Source organism: Vulpes lagopus, chromosome 21 (genome assembly GCF_018345385.1).
Source record: "Vulpes lagopus strain Blue_001 chromosome 21, ASM1834538v1, whole genome shotgun sequence".
In the NCBI taxonomy this organism is placed as follows: domain Eukaryota; kingdom Metazoa; phylum Chordata; class Mammalia; order Carnivora; family Canidae; genus Vulpes; species Vulpes lagopus.
In genome coordinates this window covers 1,502,581-1,515,820 of record NC_054844.1, presented here as the reverse complement: position 1 = coordinate 1,515,820, position 13,240 = coordinate 1,502,581, and the positions used below count along the sequence as shown (strand labels likewise).

Below are 13,240 nucleotides of genomic sequence, written 5' to 3'. Positions count from 1 at the left end.
CTCTCTCTGACCCAGTGGCTTTAAGCAGGATCCTATAACTTCTGCTAAGGAAGTACATTCCTATAATATGAAAGTGGTTTCCAGGGGATGAGATTGCCCCTCATGTAGAGGGATTCCAGCCTCATCTCTCCTCTTTTTAGGCATGTTGTACCCAGGGCAACCTACTTTAGCCCACCCCTGCAAGCTGAACTCCCCCGAAACCCTCTATACCAGATCACCAGTAGCCCTGACTGAATGTCCCACAAATGCTTTAATTCAGCAAACCTGGAACTGATGTCCCTCCCCCGAAGTCTCCCCCTGCAGTGAGAGGCATCACCATCCAGAGTCACCCAAGTTAGAAAACTCAGAGAGGGGGGCAGTAGTTCTTTTGCCGCCTCTTCCCCCAACCCCTACATGCAACCAGAAACCAAATCACATCCTTTCTATCTCTCAGACCCACCTAGTTTTCAACAATCCTGCTGTCTATCTTGGCTCAAGCCTCCATGATCTCTGCATGGGTCACCACCCTGACTCCCTCCAATCCCATCACCACCCTCGCTCTCTAGGTCCATGACAGATTACTGTACACATCTGAGTCCATCATTCACGATCTCCTCAGAATAGAGTCCAAGCACCCAGATGTAGCCACAAAGCCCCTGGTCATCTTACTCCTGGCCACCTCTCCAGCCCCATTTTTTTCACTCCAGCTGATCAGATGCCAGCATTACCTAACATTCTCCACACACACACTTTCCATAAGTTCCTTCAGGTTGCACTATGCCCTTTTGTAACATGCTTTCCCTTTCAATGATGGACACTTTAACCCAACATCACCTAATATTTTTTTACAGCACCAAATTTTTAAAGACTAGAGGTTCCCACATAATACTAATTGTTCCTGGGTCATCCTCCCCCACCCCAGACAGCCATGTGCCCAGACCAACTTTATGATTCTGTAATGGGTAGTGAGTAAAAGACAAGCTTGCCTCTGAGGTGCTGGTTAATGCTGGTCTCTCTATTCCCTTCCCACAGCTCCTGCCTGATCAGGGTCTTCATCGGTACATGGATCAGTGGTTCTTAAACTTTAGGGTGCCTCATAAATGCCTGAAATTGTCTGCGATGCACTTTTCCTGGCTCCATAGCTGGGAGACCTGCTTCAATAGGTCTGGGTAGGGCCCAGAATTCTGCATTTATTTACTTTGCATTCTCAAACTACTTCACCTTGAGCTGGGCATGGTGAGATGAGCACTTATTCCAAGTCTAGAAAATCAGGAAAGAATGGATAGGAGCACAGGCTTCTGTGTGGGCTGACCTCTCCCCACAGAGCTCCCCATCAGGCTCCAATGCCCCCAGTCTTGGAGCACCTTTCCAGCAATCTAGGCTGGGAGCAGGTGATGCCCTGTCTCCACAGTGTGGGTATGACCTGGAGGTCTTCTGTGAGCTCCATCTGACCCAGCAGGATGGGAAGTTAGGTCCAGGAGTTCTGAGCCTGCTGCCTCCTGGGGGCTGTGATTGGGCGTGTCCTGCTTGGAGGATCTGTGGCCGAATGCCATGTGGACTAGTGTTTTGTGGCTCCAGTGAGAGATGGGCTGAGGCTCCTGCAAAGGTGAGCAGTGGAGCATGAAGACATCCAGGCAGACTTCTCCTGGTGGGGACTATTAAGGCTCTGCACTGGGAATAAGGTTGTGGGAGAAAGCAATTAATGGTGAGGGAAGCCAGTGAATCAGCACAGAGTCGGCTCGCTCTAATTGAGCCAACAAGTTTGTCCTGTTAAGTGTGGGCTCCCAGGGACAGCAGTTTCATCCTTAAATGCAAAGCCTTCCTCAAGGTGGCAGAAGGAGGAAAAACACTACCTTCCACCCCTTGAGAAAAGAGATGTGCCTTTTCTCTTCACTGCCCCACCTCAGTGCCTGCCTCCATCCTGGAAATGCTGATCTTCCTCTGTCTTTGGACAAGTGTATGTCTTTGGACAAAGATTTTTATTTTCTCAAGAAAGAGACAGACTTCAGGTCCAGGGTCAGTGTATATGAGCAGATTGCCTGTGTTTCAGCTGCTGTGGGAGATTTTCAATGCCTCAACTTCTTTGCAGCCATATTTCTGGTTTATCATTTTGGAGAATGTGGTTAGTACCTTCCCCCAAAATGGTTTCTGTTATCTTCAGGGTTTGTTACCTCAAGGTTATGGTGCACTTTTTCCTGTAGTACTGTCCCCTCTTTTCTGAGCACTATACTCCTCTGTCCTGGCATCATTTCCCTCTGGATCAAGACATTCTGACTTCTCTTCTGAGAAGGTACAATGAAACATTCACTGATACTGTGTGTGTGCGAATTTTTAAAAATATTTTATCTGAATTCAATTTGCTAACAGTATTTACTGATTTAACTACATAAGATATTGCTCTAAAATGTGTAACTCTACTACCACCCTAACACTTGCATTTTAACAGGGGACATTTGAAGACTAAAAAAACCCTTAATGCGCAAAGAAGTGGAGCTCTAAGTTTGGAACAGACTGTGAAGTTGGTAATCTGGCTTGAGGGTCCTACCCAGTGTTCCCCTAGATCCTGCCACAGAGGGGGCAACACACTCTCCTCCACCTGCTTGTGAGATCTGCTATTTCAGAACTTTCCAGATCTCCAATCCCATTGACTTTATTTTTCTCTCCCTCTGTTTTTGTTTCCTAGGAACGAGTGGAATATCTCTTTCTCATAATTTTTACTGTGGAAGCATTTTTAAAAGTAATAGCCTATGGACTTCTCTTTCACCCCAACGCTTACCTCCGCAATGGTTGGAATTTACTAGATTTTATAATTGTGGTTGTAGGGTAAGTATAACTACCTTTATGTCTTCCCTCCCTTCATGCCTCACCATCCACCAACATGTGCCTCCTTTTCCTTCTGTATTTGTATCCCTTTTTGATTTGGTCACAATGGCACTGGGCACTAGGCAAGATGAGAGGATCCATTAAAAATCACTTTGAATCCAGACTTTCTCCAAAGTGAAAAGAGCTCTCACTTAGGAACATCACACACACACACACACACACACACACACCACACACACACACACAGAGTAGAATCTGAGTGCTTTTAATGGAACTCAGAGTCCTCTGTGCAGCCAAAGAGATTCCCCTGTTTAAGGTCTTTTATTCCATCTCCATCTGCATCTGTCTGACAGAACAGCTCTTCAGGCAGTTCCCTGGCTGTGTCCCTGAGCAGGGTTTAGTCCCAGCAGCACATGGACATGGGGGTGGGGGCGCAGCTGAAATACAAGGTGCTATGGATGCTCGCTCTCACCTGTATGGTGGGCTTCATCCAGGGCCCCAGGAAACAGGCCTATTGAGGTGGGTGGGTGAGGAGAAGACAGAACTATGAAGAGCCAAGGTTCTGGTGGCATAAGTAGAACCAAACACACCTTCCCCAAACATGCTATTCTACTGTAGCATAAGATAAAGCAAGATCAATATAGCCTTTAAAAAAAGGCAATGTAAAGTATCATAAAATAAAATTTGGAAGTGATGATCTCTTCTTCTCTTTCTACTAAGAATTAGTAACTTTACCAAAAGATCCTCTGTGAAATATTTGTACATGTGCTATGTGAAACATAGTTTATTAAGACACAGTTGATGAAGTTCCAACCACTTATCTATTTTATGAAAGGAGAGCACCTTTACAGCAGATTCTACATCAGAACAAGCTGGCTTCTCTGAGCTAATTTGTTGTTTCTCTGAGCCTGAAGAGTGGTCATGTGGTGACCACCTTGCATTTTTATTCCCTTGGTGTTCCAACAGGCTACAGTATGTCATTAGGCTCATATCCCAGGAACCTATTTTTGATTAGCATCCCAGTGAAGACACAGGTCCTTCTGGACTCCTCCAGAGCACTTACTGCTGGTTATCTCATGCGAGTGTATGGTCTTTCTGCAGGAAATAGCAAGAGCAAATCAAGACCATTTAGAAGTTATTTCCTTGTATCTGGGCATCTGGATGACTTATAAAGGTTGTTTCAAACTGTTTTAGAGGTTTTCTTTGTTGTCTTTTTTTGCATAGCCAATGAATGACACACTTTGGCCACATTAACTCCAAAGGATATTTGGGTAACATGAGAAGCACTAAAGTTGTTGGAGTATTTGCCAGGCATAGATCCGGCTCCTGAGGACTCAGAGTGAGGATGCAGCTATAAGAGATCTTGCTGCTTCTGTTCACACCAGGATAAACAAAAGAGTAACTGAACAAATAAATGCCTTGAAATAAGTCGGTAAACCTAGCAAAGGCATTTAAGGTGCCTTGTCCCAAAGGCCCCTAGTCCACTCAAATTCAATGTATTTCTCAAGGCCTCAGACTCTTGGGAACCTTTCACACATGCATAGAAAAGAGCCCCAGGAATGACATGATAAGAGAGAAGGGTACCTTCGGGAACTAATTTTATTTAGGCAGAGAAGCTCTTCCTCTCATGTTTATGGAATGAGTTAGAGTTGTCTGCCCTCTTCATGGCCTTCCCTACAGCCTGGGAGGTAGAAAGAGGAAGTACGGGTCAGAGCTCAAACAGGAGCTATGGGATGGGGGGATCATATGCCTTATCATGCAGCAGCACACTAGGTGACCCTTGCTCATCTTTTGCTTGTTTGGACCTTGCTGTATCCCTCACCCTGCTGTTCCTCCCAGTAACCACAGAGGGCAGACTTTGTGGGGTCAACCCATATTTCAGTCACATCTTCCTGGGTTCTAGGCCATGAGGCTGATGAAGAGGAAAGCATCTAGACTTGGCCCTCTTCCAAAAGATGCCTCTGGTTGACTGTTTAAGCCACAGAGGTCATGATACTAGAGGTTACTTAACTTGTGGTTCACCATAAGCCTTTGGGCTTCCTCCCCACTAAAATCACACATGGACATATTTGACACCTACTTTCTCTTCTCTAAGGGCATTTGTCCTAGGGGCTCTCTGTCTAGTCTAAATCTTGGCCCATCCTTCTAACTGGAAAAATCACACACACACACACACACACACACACACACACACACGGTGTAGCTCTACCTCCTCTCTTCAGCTATGCCTCTTTTCCCTGCCCTTTTTTAAAAATCATATTAAATGGATATCCCTCTGCTTCCCTTATGTCTCCTGGGAAATACCTACTCTCTTGGGCTCCTCTGCAGCCACTTAGGGGAAAATTTCTTCTGCCCTCCTGCAATCAGAGGGGAATGTGCCTTGTCCTGGGAAAGCTGGGTTTGCCTGCCTACTGTCTGAGTGCCAGGCAGAAAGCTGCTCTCTCATTTCTGCATTGCCATGCTGGAAGCCTGTGATAAGAGGCATTTCTTAACCCCCACAAACCTGTCACATTTTCTTCCGAAAGTGGAAGGGTCTCTTTGGTATAGTGGGGAAATGGAACTGCTGAGTGAAAGTAGGAGGGACTTCAGAGGCCTCTGTGAGCTACCTCTCCCCACCCCAACCCAGGGACCTAGGGATCCTCACTAAATCCCCCTGCCTGAGACATTCTATTTCAACCACAAGGGCTTTTGCTACTATCTCTCTTGCAGTATGGTGGCCCTGACTTTCTGACTTTCTGGATCCTCTAGAGCCTCATTGTCTCTTTTTAAAAACTCCAATGTCTGGCTAAGGAACTGCGAGACACAACTCCTGGAGAATCCTCACCCCTACCTCCCTGTCACCAAGCATCCTTAGCAAGCCCTTAGTGACAGGTAGGCACCAAGCAGTAGCTTTATAGTATCTAATCAAGGAGAATCACACCAGACCCAACAAGCCAGGAACACCTCCTAGACCCATTCCTGAATATTTTTACCCCTTCAAAATTAAAATTAGACACTTAATAAAGTGTCTGCTTTAAGTTGGGACAGAGAAAAGAGAAGCAAGTTGTCGACCCTCTGTTTCCTTCAATAAATAATATTTTGTGAACATCTTGCACCCTAATAAGCATATTGCTTTCTTCCAGGAAATACTAGGAGCCAAATCTGGCTTGGATTTGGAATGTTGTTGGACAGACTTGCAAAGCTGGTCTCCATTTTCTAAGATTTCACTGATCTAGACTTCAGTGGAAAGAACATTTCTCTGCAGAGAAAGAAGCCCGATTCCCCCATCCTGGCAAATCTGCCTGGGGTTCAAGGCATCACCAGCTAACATATGACACCATCAAATTGCCAAGCTAAGCTGAAAGAATCACAGGGCTGAGAAGGACTTTAGATGTGGTCTGGCTAGAGTTGTCAAAGTTCTTTTAGCTTCAGAACCCATTGTTCAAGAAAAGCCTTACTCAGAGACCCACGAAAGCCACTCTATTCCAGCCACTAATCTCTGGCCTTGATGTCCAAGAAGTCCTCAAGGAGTTCCATGGAGCAGAGTTTGGAAATTCTTAATCTAGGTCAACCTCCCCATTCCTGGGTCCTGCCTTGATATGAGTTTCTGCAGCTTCTGTAGCTAAGCCCCTGGCTATGGCCTCTTCTGTTTCCAGATCCAGTTCCCTGAGCATGAGTCATTTCAGGAGCTCAAGCCTATTTCTCTAGAACAAGGTTGGCCTGGCTTCAAGTATGGGGACCTGGTCCTGATCCCTGGGCTTCCTTTGTGACCCTAGGCCATGACCCAGCACACACTCTGCTGACAGTGAATTGGTAATCATCTTTAGTACAAAGGACAGAGATTGCCCCATGTCCAATTCCTTCTTTTTCTTTTTCCTTTTTCCTTCTTTTTCTTGTTAACCACAAAAAGCCCAAGATCCCAGGTTCCCATCCCCACATGGCGCTTTGCATCCTGTGCCCCCTCTCCCTAGCCATCCCACTGAGACCTTTCCACTGTGTCTTCTGCTCCTCACAGGCCACTGCCAATTCAGGGGTCAGCAAACATTCTCTATAAAGGGCTAGATACTCATTTTCAGCTCACACTTTGTCCCAACTATTCAACCCTAGTGAGGAAACAGCAACAGACAACAGCAGTGCATAAATGATAGGTGTAGCTGCACTCCAACAAAATTTCACTTGCAGATAAGCAGATGGCCCAAATGCTGCCCTAAACCTTCAGCTTTGTTTCTAGCCACTCACTTAACTTCCTGGCCCTTCCAAGGGTCCTGCTTCATTGCAATCTCTCAAGAGATGGCCACTCTCTCCCAAATGCCTTGATACACAGCCCAGAGTCCGGAGAGGAGCCCTGAATTTCTCTTATTTCTGCTTTTGGGCTGCTGGCCCTTCCCCCTTCCTAGCAACCTCCAGTTCTGATGTGTGTAATCAGACCCTTCCACCCTTACTTCTCTTTGTGGGGGGTACTCTATAGGCCTCTAGGGACTCCTCATTCCTTGAAGACATGAGCTCTTGGCTCACTCCCAAGTCTGTCCAAACTCACTATTCCTGCTATCCCCTCCAGTATCTTCTTGGCTCCTTGATATTTTCCCCCTCCCCCCAGGAATCCTGACTCTGTCCTGTCTCAATTGCCCACTCCAATGGTTATAGCCAATATCCCTGCCATAACTAACAACTGCTCCCTCTCCCATAGTCTCAAACCAAACATTCTACTCTGGAAACACTACCATTGGTATTTCCAGCTCTCTCCCTCTAGCACTTTGACTCTGACAATCCATTCTTCCTGTTCCATTCTCTTTGTTCCTCTGCCCATCATGTCCAGTTCTCCTTTCAACCAGCTTAGATGCCCAGCCCCAGCACAATCTCTCACTTACATGCACAGTCAACATCCTTCTTTCCCCATTTACCTTGCTTATTTGGAAAAACACCAACTCCAGTCAAATCCAACTAGATAGAGAGCCACCTGCTACCTGAAGCTGTGCCATTGAAAGGGGTAAAGAAACATGCAAAGCTGAGTTGATGGGTTTCACTTTACACCTGTGATAACCAACTTCAAATAGGTCCTTGAGGATACCTGACAAACCTATTCTATGTGCCTAGACCATTCACTCTTCTGCTTTCTTTGGTGATTCTTATACCTTTGCCTCCTCTAAACTTCCAATACCTGCTCCCCTTTCACATTTTCAATGTGAAAAGCCGATGACCTTGCTACCTGTTTTCCTATGAAAACAGGTATAATCAGGAAAAAAACATCTGTACCCCTATAATGTGCCTTCCCATTTGAGCCATGATAAACCATCCCTTCCCCTGTCTAGGGCCAGTACCCCTCAGGGTGCAGGAGATTCCTTCCTGCCTCCTGAAGGATATCAATCCTCCTAGTAATTGTCCTCTCACTTCTGCATGGTCAGATTGTCTGTCTCTGTTACATAACTCCCATCACATATAAAAATGCTGCTGTTTCTCCCGTTTAAAAACAAACACAACCCTCTTGATTTCACACCCTCTTCTGGCAACCATCTTTTTTCTTTTACTAACTTGTTTTTTTTTTAAGATTTTATTTATTAAAAAAAAATTTAAAAAAAAGATTTTATTTATTTATTCATGACAGACACAGAGGAGAGAGAGAGAGAGAGAGAGAGAGAGGCGGAGACACAGGCAGAGGGAGAAGCAGGCCCTACGCAGGAACCCAACGTGGGACTTGATCCCGGATCTCCAGGATCACGCCCTGGGTTGAAGGCAGCGCTAAACCACTGAGCCATCCGGGCTGCCCTCTACTACCTTTTTTTAAAAAAAAAATTTTTATTGGAGTTCAATTTGCCAACATATAGCATATCACCCAGTGCTCATCCTGTCAAGTGCCCCCCTCAATGCCCATTCTACTACCTTTTAATAGCAAAATTCCTCAGAAGGGTTGTCTATTCTGTGGCCACTCAGTACTTGAAATGTGGCTAATCTAAATTAAAATATAAAGTCCATGTAAAATACACAGCAGATTTCAAAGATTCAGTACAAAAAGAGTGACAAACTCCTTTGCTATGAAGAATTAAAAATTCTTCGTATTTATTACAGTTGAAATGATAATATTTTGGTTATGCTGTATTAAATAAAATATATTATCATAGTTAATTTCACCTGTTTTCTTTTTACTTTTTTTAATGTGGCTACTAGAAAGTTTAAATTACATATATGGTTCATATTTGTGGCTTGCATTATATTTCTGTTAGAGCTATCTCAAACTTTTCTTCCTATCCTCTCTTGAACCCATATCTGTTAAGCATTTGTCCCCATCATTCCACCAAAAGAGATGTTTTCAAAGCCTTAGTAATCTGCATGTTGCTAAAGCCAGTGTTCAGTTTCTCATCCTTGTATCTGCAGCACAAAGCCAATTTCTGTGGAATCATTTATTTGTGCCCAGGCAAAATCTAAGGGGCATCTTTAGGACTGAGGATGTGGGTAAGGAAGAGAGAGATGTGGCTCCCAGCCACGTGAAGGCAGGAGCTAGGAAACCATGGACTGGGGAGAGGGCACTCCAAAGGGACGGACGCACTACAACAAACTTTTTAAAAATATTTTTTAATTCATTTATTCAATATTTTTTAATTGACATATAATGTATTATTGGTTTCAAAGATAGAGGTCAGTAATTCATCATTCTTATATAACACCCAGTGCTCATCCCATCAAGTGCCCTCCTTAGTGCTCGTCACCCAGTTACCCCATCCCTCACCTACCTCTCCTCCAACAACCTTCAGTTTACTTCTTATAGTTAAGAAATCTCTTTGATTTCCTCTTGATTTATCTTTTACTCTGTTTCCCTGTGATCCTCTGTTTTGTTTCTTAAATTCCACATAGGAATGACATAATATAATTAATAATTGTCTTTCTCTGACTGACTTATTTCACTTAGCATAATATCCTCTAGTTCCATCCATGTCATTGCAAATGGCAAGATTTTATTTTTCCCATTTTTTTACATTTATATATTCCATTGTGTATATATACCATATTTTCTTTATCCATTCATCTGTCAGTGGACATCTGGGCTCTTTCCATAGTTTGGTTATTGTGGACATAACATGGCACTGCTGCAAACTTTAGCAACTGTCCAGGCTGCCCAGCTTACACAAAACCAGTTGTGTTCCTGCACAGCTTTATGACTGCAAAGGGTCTGCCCATTGCCTCTCAGACCTCCCTGGACAGTGGTCATGCCCTTGGCACAGTGATATGCACACTGAGACAATGTCATCTTATGATGGTCACAGTCCTTCCCACACACACACACTTTGGCTCTGGTTTATGGGCTGGGGACACCTGCAAACTCTGCTATCCCAGGCTTCCTTAAGAGAATTCAGGATCTGATAGCTCCATCTCCTCTTCCTCTCTTCTAGGCTTTTCAGTGCAATTTTGGAACAAGCAACCAAAGCCGATGGGGCAAATGCTCTAGGAGGAAAAGGAGCTGGATTTGACGTGAAGGCGCTGAGAGCATTCCGTGTGCTGCGCCCCTTGAGGCTGGTGTCTGGAGTCCCAAGTAAGTAAAGCCACTCTTCTGCTTTGCAGTGTATTTTGTCACCACCCTCTGCTATCCTTTGCTGAATGGTCAGTCAACACATATTTATTCCATTTATTCCATATAGATCGAGGCATTTTTTTCTTAAATGAATTCCCTTACTTTAGAAAACCTAACTCTGATGTGGGTCCATTAAAACACACTGTGGTCCCAGCTCCTGTAAACAGCTGAAAAACATCCACAGCAGCCAAACAGTGAAATGAAAACAGGCTACACAGAGAAAGCAATCCCTTGGCCATCTGAGCCATCCCCTAAGGTCCTGGCTGGGAATCAAAATACATTTGCAGCAGAGGAGCCAGGTGATCAAAGAAGGCTAATCCCGGAGGCTTGCAAGGTATTTTAGCCAATGAGATTATCTCTACTTTCTGTGTTTTTCCAAAGAACAAACAGAAATGCATCAGTGGAATGTTTAAAAAGTTCTATTTGCAATTTCTCTCAACCGTCTCCTTCTTTCATGTCAAATGGGATATTTCCGGCTTCAGAAGCCCTATTTATGGACAGGCTGCACGTCTTCATGAGAACTGGTTTTGCCTAAGGGTTGGGGGTGTTCAGCTCTCTGAATCAGGCAGAAGAGCATTGAAGAGATATTGTCTATCCAGGTATCAGCCATGTGGACAGCTGTTCTTTGACCTCTTCCTCCAGAAGCCTGCCCCACTATGGCTCAGCCCCAGGCCCTGAATACAGAAGCTTTGGGCACCAGCATCAGCTCCAACAAAGTACAGCCCAAGTTGCTTCTGGGGGTTAAGTCAGCTTTCAGAGAGCTCCTCATTCCACTCCTCCTTGACCTATTGGTGGCAACCTGAACATAATTTTAGATTTGTGTGCTGAGATTTTTCCCTCTCTAGTCAGCTCCATCAGATCTGGCCCATACTTAAGACTGGGCTGAAACCAGACTAGCTTGGAGATGGGAGCAAAGGACAGGAAAACAGAGCAATCCACTGAACACTGAACCTTTACCATGGAAATGTGAAGGACCTTATATTAACCTGTTCAATTCTTTCCATACATGCACAGAATAGTAAAAAGATCTTCCCAAAGTAGCCTAATTAGCCAACATCAGAGGAGGGCTAGAACCAGATCTCCTGACTTCCAAACCAACTCTCTTTCCTTCCATACAATACCGCTTCTCGAAAAGGATTAGCTAGTATATAACTGTTGATTGTTGTCAATTTTTACACATATACAAGGTAGAGGAATTTACTAGATAAATGAAGGCAAAAGTTGGAATGTTTTCTTTACAGTGGGACCCCCTGGGCAAAGTTTGTGGCCTGTCTTAAACTCAAAAGTGAATGTGGAGCTAAGCCACACAAATAAATTTGGAACAAATTCTTTCTACTTGACCTTAACTGTTTTAGGGAATCTAGGAATGGAAATAGTATACTGTTGACCCTTAAACAATATGGGGATTAGATATGTTGACCCCCACCTTGTGCAGTTGAAAATTCACATTAACTTTTGACTCCCCCAAAATTTCACTACTAATAGCCTACTGTTGACCAAAAGTCTTGCTGGTAACATACAGTCAGTCAACACATATTTATATAGTTGTTACATATACTATATTCATATATATATGTAATATGCTATATTATATAATATATATTATATATCCTTATAATGAAGTAAGCTAGAGAAAAGAAAATGTTATTAAGAAAATTATACAGAGGTATGCCTAGGTGACTCAGTGGTTGGGCATCTCCCTTTGGCTCAGGACGTGATCCCAGAGTTCCAGGATTTTGTCCTGCATCGGGCTCCCTGCAGGGAGCCTGCTTCTCCCTCTGCCTATGTCTCTGCCTCTCTCTGTGTGTCTCTCATGAATAAATAAAGTCTTTAAAAAAAAAAAAAGGAAAAGAAAATCATATAGGGAGGGTGCCTGAGTGACTCAGTTGATTAAGCCTCTGTCTTTGGCTCAGGTTGTGATCCCAGGGCCCTGGGATGGAGTACTGAGTTGTGCTCCCTGCTCATCAGGAAGTCTGCTTCTCCCTCCCCCTCTACTCCTCCCCCACATGTGCTCTCCCACTCTCTCTCTCTCTCTAATAAATAAATAAAACTTTTTTTAAAAAAAAAAGAAAATCATATGAAAAAGCCCCCACATTTAGAGTCCTGTTCTGTATTTATAAATGAAAAGTGTATCTTTAAGTGGACCTACATAGTTCAAGTCGTATTGTTCAAGGGTCAACTCTATCTGATGGCCAAGATCCAATTTCCCTTCTGTGAAGCCTAAATTCTTTGGGTTTTCTTGATTAGTCAGCCATAACTCACTAAAGCAAAATCAAGGAATGAGGAGGGTGAGAATAACTTTGAACATGATTGTAAGGAGCTTAATATGGTGTTGTTGCAGCCAGTGTGTCAGTGATAGGAACTATGAGCTGATTCCAAACTTGCAACCAAACTATCTAACAAATACCAAACAGTGGACAAAGGAATCTTACCCTCTTATGTATGTGTTTATTAGGAGCCCACACTTTCATAACACTGTTCTGGATATAAGGACATATCATAAAGAACAAATATGGTCCTTACACTTGAGGAATCTGACTATGTAATAAGAGTCTATCAGTCATCTTTTGCTGTAGGAACAAACAATCCCAAATTCTAAATGACTTAAAACCAGAAACATTTATACCTGGTCATGTTACATAAAGATGTTGGCCAGCTTCTTTATATTACCTCATTCCAGAGCCCAGGTTGAAGGAACATCCAGCAGGTAGCCATTTGTTCTCATGGCAGAGGGCAAATGCTCACAAAGGGACAAAGAGCTAAGCTATACAAGCATATTTTAGGCTTTTGCTCAAAATGGCTTATATCATGGCTACTCACATTCCAGGGGCCAAAGCAAGTCACATTGCTATCTTTGTCCCAGGGATAATGGGACACAGAAGTATACTGTACCTACAG

General features: G+C 43.8%; 1 protein-coding gene across 50 annotated transcripts in view; it reads left to right on the top strand.

Moving 5' to 3' along the window:
• CACNA1C (calcium voltage-gated channel subunit alpha1 C) overlaps positions 1–13,240 on the top strand; it is a 760,002-nt gene that overhangs the window by 485,755 nt on the left and 261,007 nt on the right. For all 50 annotated transcript variants that reach the window (XM_041735639.1, XM_041735630.1, XM_041735636.1 and 47 more), the window contains exons 4-5: positions 2,663–2,802; positions 10,164–10,303. In XM_041735639.1, the coding sequence (XP_041591573.1) occupies positions 2,663–2,802; positions 10,164–10,303 (280 nt within the window). The remainder of the gene's footprint in view (positions 1–2,662; positions 2,803–10,163; positions 10,304–13,240) is intronic.